This window comes from Meles meles, chromosome 20, assembly GCF_922984935.1.
Source record: "Meles meles chromosome 20, mMelMel3.1 paternal haplotype, whole genome shotgun sequence".
Taxonomy (NCBI): Eukaryota; Metazoa; Chordata; class Mammalia; order Carnivora; family Mustelidae; genus Meles; species Meles meles.
In genome coordinates, this window is record NC_060085.1 from 55,450,863 (window position 1) to 55,470,714 (window position 19,852).

The 19,852-nt window shown below is 41.4% G+C and overlaps 1 protein-coding gene across 5 annotated transcripts in view; it reads right to left on the minus strand.

The window, feature by feature from the left end:
* Positions 1-1,169: 1,169 nt before the first annotated feature.
* TMCC1 (transmembrane and coiled-coil domain family 1) overlaps positions 1,170-19,852 on the minus strand; it is a 258,137-nt gene continuing 239,454 nt past the window's right edge. For all 5 annotated transcript variants that reach the window (XM_045990860.1, XM_045990861.1, XM_045990859.1 and 2 more), the window contains 2 exons: positions 7,622-7,757; positions 1,170-5,187 (listed from right to left, as the gene is read on the minus strand). In XM_045990860.1, coding sequence (XP_045846816.1) covers positions 4,873-5,187; positions 7,622-7,757 — 451 coding nt within the window. In that variant the 3' untranslated portion in view covers positions 1,170-4,872. The remainder of the gene's footprint in view (positions 5,188-7,621; positions 7,758-19,852) is intronic.

Sequence of the window (19,852 nt, forward strand, 5' to 3'; positions counted from 1 at the left end):
GCTCAGGTCATTATCCCAAGGTCCTGGGATGGAGCCCTGCATTGGGCTCTCTGCTCAGCAGGGAGCCTGCTTCCCTCCCCTCTCTCTCTGCCTGCCTCTCTGCCTACTTGTGATCTCTGTCAAATAAATACATAAAATCTTCAAAAAAAAAAAAAAAAAGCTTTCACAGAGGCTCTTTTTATTTTCACAACACCCACTAGGTAGGATCAAGGTGGGAATGGTATCTCTAAGTACAGACGGGGTCGGAGGCAGAGCTAGTAAGCCAGAAGCGTGGGCCCAAATTTCTCAACATTCAAATTGTAGTTATGATGAAGAACCAAGTCATCAGGTCCCTGCTTGATATCCTGTCAAAGAAAGGCAAGATGAGAGCCTCTGGATTTCCTGGGGCTTTCCAGAGATCATCAAGGAGAAACCATATTAAAAATGACTACCCCTAGGGCTGGTTCAGTCAGTAGAGCATGTGACTCTTGATCTCAGGGTTGTGGGTTCGAGCCCCCAACTGGGCACAGGTATTACTTAAAAAAAAAATTACTACCCCTGGAACAAAGCCATAGATGGGATTTGACTACATAACAACCCCTACATGTATCTAGAACTTCAGATGTCAAATGTTTTACAAAGTGTATCTATATACCCGCCATAACATTTGTTTATTAACAAAGCCTTGTGAGAATGGACAGGGATTAGGGAATATAATCAATGGTACTGTAACAGCATTGTACGGTGACAGTTGGTAGCTACACTTGTAAGCATAGCATAACATACACACTTGTCGAATCACTGTTGTGTACATAAAACTAATGTGACATTGTGGGTCAACTATATTTCAATAATAAGAAAAGGGGAGGCAGGGATTATTATATCCACTTGGGGTTGTGAGATGAATCTGAGGTGGGGGTATACCTCTAAAAAACTCCCTCCAAAGAACTAAAAGGCAGTCTTACCTACCAGTTGAAAGGAATTGTGGCAAAGTGACAATCTGAAACGATGGGTATAAAATCCTGGGAGACAGTGACAGTCACCCAGCTATCACTATGGTTTCAAGATACTGACGCACACACACACACAGTTTCTAATGTGCAAACTAATGGAAAGTTTTCAGACTGACAAACTTGTCATGGAAACTGAATATGCAAAAATAAGGAGGAAAATAAACCCGAGTCCAACCACCTCGTTAATAGCTGAGGTCTTTATTTCAATTTGTATGTACAGTACAAGTGCTGCTGAGAATATGCAGCGACCAGACAAAACAATAAATGTGATTCTCTCTCAACAATTAGCAGCTTAAGATCTATCAACTACAGTGTTAACGTTCACGCGTTCACAAGTGTCATTTCTGTACTTTTCAATTCGTGCAAGTGAGTTTTTATTCTGACACACTTTGATAAAACACACTTACAGTCTAGTAGTCAGTCCTACTGAGGGTATCACCTAGCATACACAACACACAGAAATGTTAACTCTTAGAGCCACGTTCAAAATCCCCAGTTTCATTTGGGGGTGGGAACCATAAATTTTGCCTGTGTCAATTTGCCAATGATAATATTTGGTTTTGTTTTGGATGCATATTTCCCAAAGCTGAAAGGCAGCTCCTCACTGGAACTTACATGGAATTCAGCATTTCATCTGACTGTACCTCAAAGGAATATGAAGTCAGAAACAAAACCAAATGCAGTGAAGACCACATAAAAATATGCTCAGTATTAGGGCATGGCTAGCAAGGAAGGCTTGATCCCAGTGTTTTCCTTGGTATCAGATTTTTACCTCAGTTGGGTGGCGAGGGACCGGGGAGGAAGGAGACCCCAGTCAACGAAGTGTAAAATTTAACCTACTTTTTCTTCTTAGGGAGCCAGTGGAGTAGAAAGCCTTCCTTGCTAGGATGCACTGAGTATATACCAAGGAATTGAAATTGGAGCAGACAGAAGTGCCCTTCAATTGAATCATAAAAAAGGTAAAATGTTAGTTTCACAACCTGAACAAGAGTCACCCAGGCTACCACAGCCAGCCTCAAGCACCAGCACTAACAAGTAATCCAGGAATGCTTCATTTCAAAGGGAATGCACGTAGTCTTTAAAAGAGAAGAAGCATTAAAGCAAGGGGAAATTACCACTCACAGAACAATTGTTAAACAACCATTAGAGTGAGATTATAGAAGAGCTTCGACTAGACCAGAATTTGGGAACAGCCACAGTGCAAAGAAACACAAAGGCAACAGGTGTGGGCAGCGGGAAGTGGGGGAAGGCATGAAAACAGATGCATGGTTACAAATAGCATTAAATGCAGACAGCTGTTGGGCCTGGTGAAGAATCAAGGGACAAGACAGCTAGAAAGCCATTACTGTGACTGACCTAGCCTGAAGCTCATTCCTAAGACAGTTTGAGAGAGGATGGTGGACAGTTAGCACGGGCCTGATTGGCTGGGAGCTCAGGGGGCTGTCCAGAGGCGTAAACCTTCCTTTGATAGAAATTGTCCCATGGCAAATAGAAACAATTTCAATCCATCTATCACAGTGACTTCTAGTGCCCACAAAACTTAGTAGCCTCTACACAGTTTAGGGGACTCAAAGGTTCTTAGAAAAACTAGAGGATGGTGGCCACAGCCTCTGTTTGATAACTTTGTGGGGCTCTCTTCCATACTTGAGTGATTAAGCTAGAGGAGAAGGTTAGGAGAAACTATGCTAGTTTGACAAGGTCACGGTGTCCTTTGGCACTCCTGCCTAAAGTCACTGCAGTATTTTTAGGCAAAGTTAGCATTTAAAAACATAGGCATGGGAACAATTTGTTTTTGGCCTGAACGTGAATTGGTTCCAATTATTTTTTAATAGAAAATTCATCCCTGTGGTCCCTGCTCTGGGCAGTAATTTTGAGAGGTCAACAGAGCTAACAGGTTGTACTACAATCATCTGGGGATGGAGTGAAGATTGGGGTACCTGAGTTAAAATATCAAAATGATTATGGAAACAACATGCTGACTCTGAGAAGGCCAGCCTGCCAAAGCCACCGGAGGCTGGAGCTGTCATGTAAACCATCCCCTCAGAGAGAGAAGGCAATGCTAATCTAGTTCCAAAAGAATTTCCTGGTGTGGGAAGAATAGGCAAAGCACGCTTTGCTATTCTCTTCAGGGCTATTATGTGCCCCTTGCTCATCACTTGGTTGCACAGAACTGAGGCCAAGAGGGAACAGCATTTGGGATTCAATACTATGAATATGAAAAGATTAACCAAGCTTTCTAGATATGCCCTAAAAGCCCAGTTCCATCCTGATAGAACTGGTTCTACCAGGGGAAGAAGGCTCAGTCGTTTTTTCCTAAACTGTCTATAAAAGTCCACTGAGCATAGGTATGTTAGTCAGTCAGTCTAGATAACAGGAAGTGGATAACATTTTACACCCAAACTTGGGTCCTTCTAACCTGACAGATCCTTTTCTGTTCTTTTGGGAGAATCACCTTCGGTTGATTCTCTCAGGCAGACAGAATAAAGCTTTGTAATTAAGGATGCTGGGGCCAAAATGCAGACAGAAGATTCCACATCACTTTGGTTTCAGTAATCAGGGGGTGTTAAAAATAAATTAAGGAAACACAAGGAATTATGTATGACTCTCATAATATAGTCTCAATTCTTCCTCAAGACAACCGATCCCAGTCCGTAGTCACTGGGTGAACATTTTCTTGGGGCAAAAAAATCTCTATCCTATCATGCTGGTTTGTGAAACAGTCTCCTCCTCTCCCTGCACACCCCTTTCCTCTCCAACCAAGCCAAGCCCATGAAGTGGTGGGTGGGGGTGGCGGACACCAAAGAGCAGCAGCAGCCAGAGGAGGAAGTCTACGCTGCATCTCAAAACCAGGGCTTCAGAGGAAAGCATTTATAGCAAGTCTTCCCTTACTCAAACTGTTTCAAGACAAGAGGGAGCAGCACACTTAAATATCCACACATTTCTTCATTTAAAAACATCACTTCTTTATTTCAAAGGAAAAATAAAAGACCCTCCCAACCCTTTCCAAAAAAACCCAATAATAATAATTAACAATAATAAAAAATCCTATTAGAAACCATAAGGAAGCACTGAGAGTTTGAGTATTACATTCTTCAAGTATGCTGTTCGGATTTTTTGTTTTTTTTTAAGTTGGTGACTATACACATATTTAAAAAAACCTTAAAAGTGCGGCCAAGGGATTTTGCTTCAAATTAAGTATTTAGAGGGCTACTTCAAAATACTGTAGTAGGGCTTTGCAGTGATCCTTTGGGGGCATGATGCTCTCACTTTCGTATCCTAGCAAAGGTTAAGGGACCAGGTTCAAAAGTGATCATACTTCCAGGGTTAGCATGAGTGGCCAACTTGGGTGAGAAAGCCAGGGAGAGATCCATGTGTTCTTCCACGGACAAGGACAATCCACCCTGAATCCAAAAATTCAGACATGGAATGTGGCAGGATTTCACAGTAAAGTTAGTCTGGGAGGGGGAGAGGTGGTGGTGAGCCCAGACGAGGCAGGGTGTTAGGTTTAACTGGTTTCCCCTAATCAGGTTTTTGCGTCTTTTTAGTGGGTTTTAGTGCAGTCCTTCAAGCCACAATTTAGAATGCCCTTCAGTGTGCTCCAGATTGTTGGTTCATATTAAAGGACTGTTTAAGATTTGCATCCCAAGGAAAATCATGCTACATAAAAATGATCCAAGATTTTTGCCCAAAAAACTTCTTGGATAAAATCTAAAAAATACTATTGCAATTGCGTCTCTTGAAGAAAAAAACATTATTCTAAATGTAAACAGATTCACTCAACTCTTGTTGTAGAAAACTTCAGAGTAGGTAAGTTGCTGTCTAATTCTTCGCTGCATGCACTCGCCAGAGGGTAGGGGAGCACTGCCTTCTTGTGCCAGCATCATCTGGGGGAGGAGAAGAACCGTTCCACATAGCTGAAGAGGGCATCCCAGTGCTTCCAGAGAAAGGCAATGAAAACCACAAGGAATAAAGTGCTGAACGTCCTGTTGCGAGTCTTCATGAGAGGAACCACGCAGTTGGCTACCGTGGAGACAAAGACCAAAAGGACCGCCATGACTGCCAGAAGGATGTTGATGAGCTTGCCCAGAAGGTTCCGGGCAGTTGCATTCTCCAGCCCTTCCAGCTGTACCACCTGCTGCTGCTGCTGCTGCAGTTCCATCTTGGAGATGCGGGTCTGGCACGCCTCCAGGGCCTCCTGTGGGCCAGAACAGGGAATAGTTAAGCCTTCTGCTTACACTACTCTGAATAGATGACATGCACTTTGGGCAAGCCAGACGCATCTTGAGCTATGCCAATGATCTTAGTATATGTGCTGCCGAAGCGAGCACTATGCCAATGATTTTAAATATGTGAGAGTCTTGAATACGAAAGGCTCAATGTGTAAGTCATTATTCCAGCAATGATTATTCACCTAAACTGCCCTCCATTGCATTCCTCATAGGATGGCTCATAGGAAGTAGTAGCCACATTTGGAATTGGTCTTGAACATTTTAATAACAAGACCTCTAGTATATGATTATTTTTCCATTTAAAAATTACTAATTTAATTGCACAGGACAAGCGTACTTGCTCAACATTTCAAGGAGGATATATAGTCTCTCTTGGTATTTTCCTTAAGGCCAGGTCTTGGCCTTGAAGTAATACTGGCACTTTGACATGTGTTCATTCTTTCAGCTATGTTTAAATACATACATATTTAAGCCTAGGGAAACGTATGGAATTATTTTTAACTTATCTTAATATAAATAGTATCATACTATAGGAACTAATGCATAAGTCTTTTTTTTCACTCAACAGTGGGTCCTGCCGATCCTTTCCAAGTCAATGTGTAGAGATTTACCTCATTCTTTTTAATTGCTATGTAGCATTTTGTAGTACAGATATAAATGTCACAGTTTATTAAGCCAGGTCCCTGCTGGAGAGATTTAGGTTACTTTCAACTCTTTCACTGTAACAATGACATAGTGAACATCCTCTGGACCTCCTTGCATGCACTACCTGTTGTTTTCTAAGTCAAGTGAATCACAGACATCAGTGTAAAGGGCTCTCTGATCTGTCTTCATAAGAGTATACTCCCCCTACTGCCGCTTTTAAGGTTGATCTTTGTAAGGGGGACACTATGCCCAAACACTAGACCAAACATTGTAAGTGATATGCTCCCTTCAAGCCGTGAGTTTATATGAAATTTACCCTCAACATTCAGAGGACAGAACCTATTTCCTTAGCTATGGTCAGGTATGCTCCAAAGTTCAGCAGTGGTGGAAGCCCTGGGTTTTTCTGGTCTTGGTTTCAATGCATCCTGGTTTCCTGTGATTTGAGATGAAGGTGAGGCAACTTCAGACTGAAGCAAGCTAATGAATGGACAGTGAATGCTACCCAGCCCAGAATGATCATGGGAAAAAAACTAAAATATAAACAGAATTCCGGAGTCTGGAGAAGATGGCAGCTGGGCAAATGATCCAGACATTCCCTTAATTCTTTTAGGCTGTAATACAAGATTCCTGGACCACTTCCCTTCCTTAAGACTAGCTTATTTCAAGATACTTCTTTGTGAAACCAGCAACTGTTCCCTTAGAAATACTTCCCAACTGGAGTAAGAAAAAGTTACATACTCTATTTCCTCATAGCTGAACTAGAGAGCCTTAAACATAACTGCCTCATGTGTTATTTTCGCAAATGGCCTGGCAATGTGCCTGTAAAAGGTTTGAACTTGGCGACTAGGATAAATGCCTCCTTTGCTATAGTAGAAGACAGACAAGATGGCCCTGAGTCTTCTCAGCGCAGCTCCTGAAGTGGTAACCAACAGATGTAATAATGCAGGTGGTCTATATACCGAGACCTGTGATCCTCAAAACATTTCATAGGAACACAAGCAAGCATACCACCCCTACACGGTACAGCCTTACAAGAAATGCACATCATTTGAAGGGTAGGTAAATTACAGTTGGTATAATCTTCTCTTAATACTCTACAGTCCTCATCTTTTTTCCTAAACTTTTCATTATTATGGTAAAATACGCCTAACATTAAATTTTAACCATTTTAGAGTGCACAATTCAGTGGGATTTAGTAAATTCATAATGGTGTACAACCATCACTACCATCAAATTCTAGAATACTTTCATCACCCCAAAAAGAAATCTCCTATCCCTTAGCTATTAGTCCCTATTTCCCCTTCCTGCAGCCCCTGGCAACTGCTCAGCTACTTTCTGTCTCCAAAGATTTGCCTGTTCTGGACATTTCATGTAAATGGAATCATATAATATGTGGTCTTTTGTGACTGGCTTTTTTTCACTGAGCATAATGTTTCCTAGATTCATCCATGTTATAGCATCCATCAGTATTTTCTTTTTCTTGTTTTTTTTTATTGTGGTAAAAGACACATAACATAAAACCTACTGCCTTAATTAACCTGTTTTAAGTGTACCGCTCAGTGGTATTAAATCCATTCATAATGTTGTGCAGCCGTCACTACCATCCAACTCCATAGCTCTTTCCATCTTGTGAAACCGAAACTCTATAGTCATTAAACAAGAATCCCTCGTTCCCTTCAACCCCCGTCCCCTGCCAACCACCATTCTACTTGTTGTTAGTCTTTTGCTTTTACAAACCCGAGCCTTCATGCTAACCTGGATGTCCCGGGCCCGTTCATAGGACTGATATGCAATTTTCTCTTCCATGCTGGCCAACTCCTGCTTCAAGTTTAAGATTTCATTCTGATGGAGTTCCGTTAGGTCATTTAGTTGTTCTTCTAATCGTTCACATCTAAGAATGTGGGGAGACAGTTAGAATTTTATGCATTCCTTATTTTTCCTGGTATTATTCACATATAATCCCCAAAACCCATTCTGCAAAGGAAGAAAACAAAAGCACAAAGAAATTAAGTCAGTGGCCTGGGATAAAAGGGCATGCTAGTGGGGACAGCTCTTAGTCCCTGGAATGGACAGCTTGTCACAAGGCCATATCATAGCAGCAACATGGCTCTTCCACAATCTTCTCAACACACAGCATTTGCAGCAATGCCAGCAGCCCTGGTTAGCTTGGAGCATATTTATAATAAATGAGGGAGTTCCTACTCCGTTCTGGGCAGCAGAGGGAAGAGGCAAAAACTAGAATACAATTAAGCAGGTTTCATCACAAGATAAACAGCACATAAATGAAAACTGACCTTCTAGCATCACCAGTAGCTTATCCTGATACTGGACAGGTCACTCACCTGGATGTTCATGGTTCAGAGACCTTCATCCCCATGGCCAAGCACAGTGTCTAGTAGGACATCTCAGTCAACAAATACTTACTGAGAGTCTGCTGTGTACCAGGTATGTTCAAAGTACTGGGAATACAGTGTGGTAAGCAATACAGAATGCCTGCCCTCAGCAGTTTACATGCTAAGATGTATGTGTGTTGGGGGGGGCAGAAAACCAAGACAACTGCAGGTATGGAGAAGTAAAATGAAGATCAGTAGGGGTATATATATGACAGAGTGCCTGGTGGTTGGTTACGCTGGAATAGTCAGAAGAACTCTTCCCTGTTCAGTCCTCTCCAACGATGACAGAGGCAACTTGAATGAGGATACGAATGGACTTATGAAGATGTGGGGGAGGGGCATCTTAAAGCAGAAAGAATAGCAAGTATCAAGTTCTCAAGATGAGAACTAGCGTGGCAGGTCTGAGGGACACAAAATAGGCCAGTGTAGCTATAACTGAGAAAAAACCAGGAAGAACGGAAGGAGATAAAGTTCCTAGGGAGCAGGTCATTTAATTCATCTTGTATCTCTAGCACTTAGGGCTACCTATGAGAAGGTTATCTACTTAAAGGTAGAACCTGGGCTGGGTACCTAAGGACCAGCAGGATTGAAACAAGTTTTAAGGACAAGATCAGAGATTTTAGGTAGAAAAAGAACATGGGTAAAGGACAGGAAATAAAAATGGAAATCTGGCCTTAAGAGGTAGGTATGGGAGTTGGGTTTCTGGAACAGAAAGTAAATGGGCCCAAAGCAGATTGCTGATCGGGGAGGGATGACATGAGGAACACAGCGTTTTAGGAATATGGGTTATGTAGAGGAGAAGAGGATAGATAGACTGGGGTAGGCTGTGTGTGGGAATTCCAGGAACCAGACAGAGATACGTAGGTAGGAGGATAGTTGAACACTATACATTAAAACAGACTGGAAAGGGAACAATTAACACATCTCTAGTTTGTGGTGAATAAAATGTAAATCTCTCAGTCAGACAGAGGGCTCAGGTCAACAGGAGAATACACTACTACTGAACACTACTGGGGCAAACACGCACCCAATGCTAGCACAGACGCCTCAAGAGACGCTGTATTTAAAAAAATAAATAAATAAAGATGACATTTAAAACTACCCTCCCTTTCCTTGTTTTTAATCTCATATATAGCACACCAACTTTTAAGGAATACACAGAAGTTTTCTGTTTAAGGTAATTCTTATACCGCAGTATCACTGATATTCTCCCTCCCAATGATTATATAATAATTATATCCTACACGCCATTCCTTCTCTAAGAAACAAGTATTTTTATTCAAAAGGTACTTCACTATATTACTTATTTAAAATTACTTACTTTATTTAAAAGGTACTTCACTGTATTACTGAATCCTACTGAGTTCTCCTTTATCCTTACAGGCATCTATATTGTTTTCTCTCGCACTGAAATTCTGTTACTGAAGTGACGGAACAGATCAGAGAGTGTTTCCATCTGTTACCTGTAACTCGGGCCCGTATTCTCTGTGACTTCTTTTCACTTCATCTGCTGCCTAGGGCATGTGCCCAGAAACAGGCACTACTCTAGAACTGATTTTCTATCAAATTTTAAGTCTACCAACTACCATAAGAATACGTTGACATACTACTGCCTTTTCAGGTTCATCCTATTTTATTTAAATAAGTGCACTATTCTGTGCTGTTTTTAGGGTTTGATGACTTCATCATTCTCTCCTTACCAGAGATGGGACAGAGGTTTTATAAAAGGAGTGTTCCAAAGTCTCAATCCCTTGAGATTTAAGGGAAGAGCTTGGGCCTAGAAGCAAATCGCTCCCCTAAGCTAAGGATTGATGCTGGGTGGCAGGGAGGGGAGCATGGCAGTGGTGACAATCAGTCTGCCGATGAGAACAGACCCATGTGACATTTTGGCCTGTGTTCCATAATTGTATAGTCTTTCAGGAATGTTGGAGAATATATGATATAAACATGGCTCACGCATACCATTAAAACAAAAGTAACAGCGGCTGCTGCCATTTATTTAGTGTCTACTATATATCCAAATTAATTTTTTTTAAGCTTATTTATTTATTTGGTGGGGGGAGAGGCAGAGAGACACTCAAGCAGGGTCTGTGCTGAATGTGGAGCCCCAAGCAGGCTTCATCCCAGGACCCTGAGATCATGACCTGAACCAAAACCAAGAGACAGCTGACTGCACCACTTAGGCACCCCTATCGAAATTCATTTTTAAAACTCCAAGAGGGTAGTAGGTATTATCTTCACTTTACAGATAAGGAAACTGAAGCTCAGAGAGGTAAAGTGACTTGTCTAAGGGCACACAGAAATAAAGTAGGGAGCAAAGATTCAAATCCATGTATGGTTGACTTTAAACCCAAGTTTTTAACCTCTACACTGTGATGCCACTTTGAAAATACTCAAGAAGCCCAGATGAGCTAAACTCCCTTTTGTAAGTAAGAAATCTGAGTCAATCTATAGTTGATCCAAATTATACAGCCACAGAGGGAGCTGGACCAAGCTACAGTGACATGATTGTTTGGAGCCTGATGTCAAGGTGGAGTCAACAGGAGGAGGAATGTAGTAACTCTATATACCTAGAATCAAAAAAAGGAGAATAAAAAGTGTTGGGCAGGATGTGGATAAATTTGAACTCTCATACAGCTGGTAGGAATATAAATGGTGTCTCAAGTTTTAGAAAACAGTTTGGCAGTTTCTCCAAAAGTTAAATAGAGAATCACTGTATCACCCAGAAATTCCACTCCAGGTATACACTGAAGAGAAATTAAAACGTATTTCCACACAAAAAGGTGTACACAAACATTCACAACAACATTATTCTTGATGGTCAAAAAGTGGAAACAAGTGAATGTCCATCAACTGATGAATGAATAAATAAAAGGTGGAGCAGCCGTTGGAAATGAAGTAATAACACATGCTACAAGACAGATGTATACATCTGGAATACATTATTCCAAGTGAGAGACACTGGTCAGAAAGGACCACAAACTGCATGACGCCATGTATATGAAATGTCCCAAATAGGCAAATCTATAGAGATAAGGATTGATGATTGCCAAGATCTGGGTGTAATGGGAAGATTGGAGGGCAATAAAGATGCCCTAAAACTGATTATGGGGATAGCTGTATGTATCTGTAAATACACTAAACATCACTGATATGTATACTTTCTTATTGTTTTTAAGATTTTATTTGAGACAGAGACAGACAGAGAATGAGCATGGGGAGGGGCAGAGGGAGAAACAGATTCCTCACTGAGCAGGGAGCCCCACATGGGGCTGGATCCCAGAACCCTGGGATCATGACCTGAGTCGAAGGCAGACACCCAACTAACCGAGCCACCCAGGTATCCCTGATCTGTTTACTTTCAATGGGTGAATTCTATGGTATATAAATCATATCTCAATGAAGCTGTTAAAAAAGATTATGGATGTCTGCAATTTACTTTGAAATGCATTAACAAAATGAGAGGAAGGTGGCGCCTGGGTGGCTCAGTCAGTTAGGTGTCCGACTTGATTTTGGCTCAGGTCATGGTCTCAGGGTCGTGAGACGGAGCCCATGTTGGCCTCTGTGCTCAATGCGGAGTCTGCTTGAGATTCTCTAGCTCTCCCTCTGCCCCTTCCCCCACTCTCTCTCTAATAAATAAATAAATCTTTTTAAAAAATGAGAGGAAGGATGGATAGATGGAAAGATATGTGAGACAACACAGCAGAATGTAGAATCTAAGAAGTGGGTGGTATGAGTGCTCACTGTATAACTGTTCTCAACTTTGCAGCATATTCGAGGTTTATAATAAACACTGGGGAAAAATTATTATAGCCAGGAAAACTTGGGTTTGAGTCCTAGGTCTGCCTCTCTTAAACTGTTAGTTAAGTTAGCTTGCTTTTCCAAGCAAGTTCCTTCATCTATAAAATGAGGGTAATAATCTTTTATACTCATGTCAACACAAAAGCATTGTTTAAAAATATCAGTTTTTTCTCCTTTCCATCTTCACAATGTACCCAAACATAATGGCCCTTTCCTTCCTTCCTTCCTTCCTCTCTCTTTCTGTTTTACTTATTTATTTATCAGAAAGAGAGAGAGAAAAAGCAGGGGGAGTGGCAGGCAGAGGGAGAAGCAGACTCCCTGCTGAGCAAGGAACGGGACCTAGAACTTGATCCCAGAACCCTGGGATCATGACCCAAGCAGAAGACAGACACCCAACAGACTGAGCCATCCAGGAATCCCACATAAAGGTCTTTTTGAAAATGTTTCTACTTAAGAGAAGGCATCACTTGAAAACATGCTCCCTGAAAGGAATTCATGGGCAATTTGAAAAACTTTTTAGCCAGCCAACTATTTCCTGTGGTGACTAATTCATGGCCTTAATCTCATTTTAGGCTCATTGCAGTCCACATCACTGCGCTAACTGTACAATAAATCCAAATATCTCACACTCGGTTTTACAGGTCTCCAAGATTATCACTATCATATAGCTCCCTATACATCTAGAGCTGTTAAAATCAGTATGCTGTGAAGTATTGTTTGAAAGATAACATAGCTTCCCTTAAAAGAAGGAATCTTAAACTCGGGAGGTTAGAAAAGATCTTAGAACTCTAGTTACATCTCTTTCAACTGAGTAATTATTTCTATGAAATCCCTGACAAGCACTGAATACCTCAAGCGGCAGGGTTTCATTTTTCTTAAGGCAGTGTTTTTCACTATTAGAGAAATTCTTTTTAAGACTGAACTAAAACCTAGCTAATTGTAATTCTCACCCCACAGTCTCTGGAGCCACAAAAACAAGCTACTCCCTTCCCTGCATTACCTCTGCTACCTGCATTCAGCAACAGGAAGTAGTTCCCCCGTGTAATTCTATAGGACAAATCCCTTGGCTCCAACATTCAAGGCTTCCTCCTTCTGACTTTTTTCCTCCTCTAATCCTCTACTTCTTCATCTATCACTATATCCGCAATTTTACATTTTCTAAAATCTTCACTGTTCCAGTATACTAAGTTTCTCCTGACATCTCACAAATGGGTTTTCTGGGTACATATTCTGTCCTTCTCAGAAAGGACAAGAGAGGCACAAGCCTCTTTTCTTACTTGCTCATCAGGAGGGCCAGCACATACAAACGGGTTCCTGCTATTTCCCTGACTCAAGTTTGCCAAATAACTAAGTCCATTCACTGGTCTGTTCCAAGCTTTCCTTTAAATTGATGAAACTGTCCTACCTACCTTCCTTTCATGGTATGTGTTTTGTATGTGTGAGAGGGAAAGTATCTCAAATAAATTTCATCTGATCTTTGCAAATCTCTGGAGAGAGCTGAATAGAAACTGCTAATCCTCACTATGCTCCTGTGGAAAATGAAGTCCTTCAGAGACTGAATAATTTACTCATGGTTACATGAGAAATTAACAGCAAGATTTCCTCAAGCTGAGAATCTTCCCAAATGAAAAATTCACTGTTGTTCCCAGAGATAGTACTTAAAATAGTGAAATAGCATTTGGGCAAGCAGAATGCGCTCCATTTCCCTGCAGATGAAAACAGACCAACAGGTTAGGAGACTTGCCAAGGTGACATAAAGCTGCAGAACTCAAGGGTGAAGCAAGACCCACAATGGGTCCGGTAGAAACAGCCCCATTAATTCGCCAACTAATAACTACTAGCATTTGCTTTCCTCTTCAAGTCATAAGAATTACCTGGAGAATGATGACTTTCTGAAAGAACAGAAAAGTCACAGCTGTTATTGTGTAGCTGAAACCCTATTACGCTTACACACTTTTTTTTTTTTTTTAAAGTAGGCTCTACACCCAACTTGGGGCTCAGACTCACGACCCTGCTATCAAGAGTTGCCTATCTACCAGCTGAGCCAGCCAGGTGCCCCCACACTTACACAGGTGTGTTTGGGTTACCACAGTAAGCGCCTCCAATCTGCAGGAAACATCGGGGAGAAAACCAAGAAAGTCTTAAACTTTGAGGCTTTTGTAAAATATGATGAACAAAGAGGTTGGCAAGATGCCCTTGGTGCTTGGAATGTAGGTCTTCTGGGTTGCCTCAGCACCTTAAAGATCTTTACTGGGCCTGTCATTACTGAAACACTTTTGCTGATTTGTTCACCCAGGTCATGGAATTTTTTTGCTTCTTATCTCTTTTCACAACCTCACAACCCACAATTTGAAAGCACAAACCTGATCAAGCTTAGCAATTTCCAATCAAACATTTTTCAGTGCCATCAGTCATTTTTATGTGGTGTACATAACCTACATGTGAAATTATGGTCTGAAATCAGGCTAACACAAAGAGCCCGGTAAAGATGATGTAATGTCATTTTGGGTGGAGGAGTGCATGTGGGGGAGGAATTTAGGGTTCAATCTACATTTAGTTAATTACTGTAAACATCAAAGTACCAAAACACTAACACCAATAATAACAAAAGCCATAACCACCCACCCCCACACCCCATGCCTTTTTATGTGTGGCATCTGCCTCTGATTCATGAGATTTCTACATTAATCCTTGTCCCTGGGAGGTACTTCAATTTCTAATTAAGAAATGGGAGGCTGAGAAAGATGCAGTAACTTCCCCTTACTAGGTTAATGACGTGTACTGAGAATCCTAAATACTTGGTTCATGCTTCCTGTTTCTAGATTTCTTTTCTTATTGGCTTTTAAAAAAACTTACTGTTTCTATACCCCTAATCAAATGCAAAATGTAAACAACAACAAAAGGAAGAAAATACCCATTACTCCAGTTCCTATTGACTTCCCACTACTCCCATTATTAATATTATAATCTCTTTTACTTTACTTGCTAGTGTTTACTTCCTACCTAAATCCTAAAATAGGGAAGTAAAATACCCAGGGAATTCAAAGAACACATCTGTCCTCTCATTAAATATTAGTATCAAATCAAGAGTGGGGGTGGGGAAGACTGTGTACAGTCTTTCACATGTGATTTAGAAAAAAATTTTTTTTTAAAGATTTTATTTATTCATTTGACAGAGATCACAAGTAGGCAGAGAGGCAGGCTGAGAGAGAGGGGGGGAAGCAGGCTCCCTGCTGAGCAGAGAGCCTGACTCCAGGCTCGATCCCAGGACCCTGGAATCATGACCTGAGCCAAAGGCAGAGGCTTTAACCCATTGAGCCACCCAGGCGCCCCCACATGTGTTTTTTTAAAATCAAGAACTCTAAGGGATTTTAATCTCTTGATATGATGCTAATCAGAGCTCTCTGGACATGAAGTGGGGGGGGGCAATTCTTGGTCCTACAAGTATATGATTTTGGCACGTGCTTTCCATGAGACTCCAGCTGGATCACAGAGGAATATAAGATTATAAGATTAATACTCTCATTTGGAGATTTCTTACTCAAAAGTCCTTCCCAAATCGTTACAACTCAAAGAAAACTCAGACACTTGAATACGGTTTGAGTTTAACTATTAGTGAACAGAAAGCCTTAAGACTGTGAGATCTTTTTTCAGTATAGGTTATGTCATATTTTGGCATGTGAAATCCATCCCCCATCCCCAAGCAAAATGTGCTCTATTTACAAAATATAAAAAGACATCTAGATTTTGTTGTAGGTAAACAATTAATAAGTAAATTAATAAAAATGTTTCAGCCACTGGAGGGTCAACACAGTAGTCACCTTAGTTGAAGATAAGCCAAGGCTCTTTTGTGTCAAATTCCTGATGAATGAGAAACTGGATGAGTGTCAGGCTGGGAATGTTTCACCTAGCGCATCACTCTTTGGGTGTGGCTCAAAAGTTCGGAGCCATCTCTCAGAGCCGGGATAGGGAAGTGTGCTTCCCTAATTGGGCAATAGGTCAGTAGGACAGGATGGCTGAAGAATCTTGTAGAGTGGGTAATGAGAGAAACAGGAAGAACCAGATCCCAGGGCTAACACCAACAGGGACCTGAGGTAACTTCTGCCAGGGTTTGACTAGGACAGACACAGCTGGCGTAGGGGTATGACATGTGGTGGGAACCTGAATATATTCCTGGCTGAACTGGGGAAAGTGGATGTTCCCTCTTTACCTTTTGTTACTTCATTTGTGTTGAAGCCTGAAAAGAGGCTAGGAAACACTGAACTAACCTGTAGTCGGAAAGGAAAAAGCACAGAATCAGTCCCTGAAACGTTCGGGGTAGGCAGTGCGTTACCTTAAAGACAAGAAACAGCAGATGCCTATAGCATGGAGGGAATAAATAAAAGCTGGGGCAGGGAGGTTTCTAGGCAATCCGAAAACTTGGTAATGACAGATTTCTTTTTTCAAATTTTTTTTATTAACATATAATGTATTATTTGCCCCAGGAATACAGGTCTGTGAATCGTCAGGCTTACACACTTCACAGCACTCACTGTAGCACATACCCTCATACCACATACCCTCCCCAATGTCCATACCCCCCTCCCCGCAGCAACCCTCAGTCTGTTTTGTGAGATTGAGTCTCTTATGGTTTGGGTAATGACAGAGTTCCAATATCCTGTCACACTACACACCATACTAGGTGCTTCACATACATTATTATCTCCTTTAATAATCTCAACAACCCTGTATAGTATATATCATTATCTTGTTTTTATAGAGGAAACTGAGGCTCAGAGGAATTACATACAGTCATACAAAAGAGCTGGCAAGTGAATGCAGGTTTGTCTAACCTCTATCACTTACTGAAGTGAATAAGTTTTCTCTCCCTCTCCTCATCTTCCCTTCCATTCTTCCTCCTTTAACTTTTCAGTGGCTAAGTTGGGAAGAGCACATCTGTAAATCTCTTTTATGGAAGGTCTTAACTTTTCCCAAGAACGTATCTCAATTGGGCTTTATTTCTCTATAGGAGCTAATTTGATCCAATATTCTCAAGTTTCTATTTCAAACTCATTGTCCAAACCTAGTCTACATATACCCTGGAAACTCTCAGATCAACTTATAATTGACACAGGTCTAATACCTGGAATAAAGGGGCCAAAATAGCTGTCTCTGGTGATATTTTTCTTTTTTTTTTTTTTTTAAGATTTTATTTATTTATTTGAGAGAGAGAGAGCGAGCATGAGAGGGGAGAAGGTCAGAGGGAGAAGCAGACTCCCCACAGAGCTGGGAGCCTAAAGCAGGACTCGATCACAGCACTCCAGGATCATGACCCGAGCCAAAGACAGTCGTTTAACCGACTGAGCCACCCAGGCGCCCTGATATTTTTCTAACGTCTAGTGATGGTAAAATAAAATAGTATTGAACTGATCATTTGTTTAGTTAAAACTCCAATGGCCTGCACCTAACTGCGTTAGCCTAGCTACCTAAGGCGTGCTGCATGTGACAGCTACTCTGGTGACTGCCTTCTTCCATATGTTTGCTCTTACGACTCAGGGCAACTTAAAATATCCCTGGGCTTAATACAAACAGTATCAGAAGCCGATTTCCAAAGGACAGTAATCCCCTTAAAACAGAAGCTTTTAAAATGGCACACTGCTCATCAGGTGGAGGTTTTTTTTTTTTTTTTTAAAGATTTTATTTATTTATTTGACAGAGAGAGAGATCACAAGTAGGCAGAGAGGCAGGCAGAGAGAGAGGAGGAAGCAGGCTCCCGCTGAGCAGAGAGCCCGATGCGGGGCCCGATCCCAGGACCCCGAGATCATGACCCGAGCCGAAGGCAGCAGCTTAATCCACTGAGCCACCCAGGCGCCCCAGGTGGAGGGTTTTTAGCCTGCCTACCTGACACGGCCACACACGGGTAGCCACGGAGTAGGACTCCCAGCCAGATCCCTGAAGGCAAAAACTACAACAGGAACCTGTAAAACTGTCAACAAATGTTTTCCTAGTTCTCTCCTATTTTCAATACATTCTGCCACAGCTCAACTTTTTCCTCTGGTAGTTCAGTAATATATTATACATCCTATGGGAACAGGACCAGTGTTCCAGTTTTTAGCAGATTAAATATATGTTAACAATTTTACTGTGTGACTTGGCAAAATCACTTTATCTTTCTGGGCCTCGGTGTACTCACGTGTACAATGAGATGAAACTAGATATTGAAGGGCCCTTCTATCCCCGGAGTACTACATGAACACAGGTTCTACTAATAAACCTGTGATAATACTTTAATGGAATGTACAGACTACCTACACAAGTCAGCACAATCTCATCACTAGAAAAACTGTCTAAACCTTGCATCCTTCTTTCCCAAAATACATGCTCTCACTCATATCTGAGAACCCAACAAACAACTCAAAGACTAAATACCTAGTTCCTGATCAAAGGTTGAGGTGGAGCTCACAATCAAGCTGTTACAGCGGCTTCCTGGGCTGAATGCATGTGGGTGCTGAAGACTTACTCAGCCATGGCACAGTTTATGGGGGTGAAGAGAGAGACTGTACTCCACAGGCTTCTGAATGTTTCTTCAGAGTAAGTAGATGGTCTTGGGTAAAAATCTTAACTTGGCCTTACTCATGGGTAGAGAGCAATAGGAAGGACATTAAGTGAGTGACAGTACTGAAAAGGGACTCTGCAAAGCGGGAAATAAGGGTGGTAGTGAAAGTTTCCTTAGTAGATTTCCCCTATTACCTACATAGCTGTAGGAAACCTTCCAGAGTTTGTGCAGTTGTAGATTTTTTTTTTTTTCGCATTCAGAATTTTATAAAATACGTTAGGAACAGTGATTCAGCTTTTAGCGAAACACACTTTGACCTGGAAATGGCCCAGTACTCGATGCAGTTAATGGTTCCTAAAGCTAGACTATAGGCTAGTCTTTCAATCAAACAGACTTCAGCTAGACTATAGTCTTTAGATCATAACAGGTTTCTGGGTTGAGCCTGGGGGAAAAACCCTGTCCTGAAATAAAAACAAAACAAAACAAAAAACTGCTGGATTTGGATTCACATTATTCCTGGCTTTACCACTTACTAAGTAACCTTTTGGCAAAATATAAAACCTCACTGGGCCTCCATCATTTCCTTACCTGTAGAATGAGGAAAATACAGTCCGTGAGGATTAGCAAATAGATGTAAGGTATCTAGCATTATGCACACCGTAGGAGTTAAATCAACGCTGAGTGGTAGTGTTTTCCTCCACCTCATTTAAATAACAAGCAGCAACACTGTACACAGCCTGCCTCCTTTCAACTCACATATCAGTAAAATCAACTAAAGCAAAGAAAATAAACTGAAATGGATCTAGAGTGGCCATGTATGCTTCAACTGGTTCTAGGTCACAGAAGAATCCCTTAAGTCCATCCCTAGCTAGCCTACTTTCTTCTTAGACAAAAAGCCAAACCTACAACAGAGCTCAAATAGAAATTAGTAAAGAGAGGCTGTTACAGGCAGCTCAGTAACAGTGTGGAGATAGGGAAAGGAAAAACAATAAATTTTATAAAAACCAGACAAAAGAACTTTAAAGAGCAAGCTGTCTTGGACTGTTTACTGCACAGGCACATCATCATACCACTCTCACTTACCTGACAGCATCACTGAGCTCGAACACCACTGTTCTATACTATTTCCAATCAAGTTAAGGTTCAGTGTGTTACTCTATTAAAAGAAGGTAGGGGTGCCTGGGTGGCTCAGTGGGGTAAGCCTCTGCCTTCAGCTCAGGTCATGATCTCGGGGTCCTGGGATCAAGTCCTGCATCG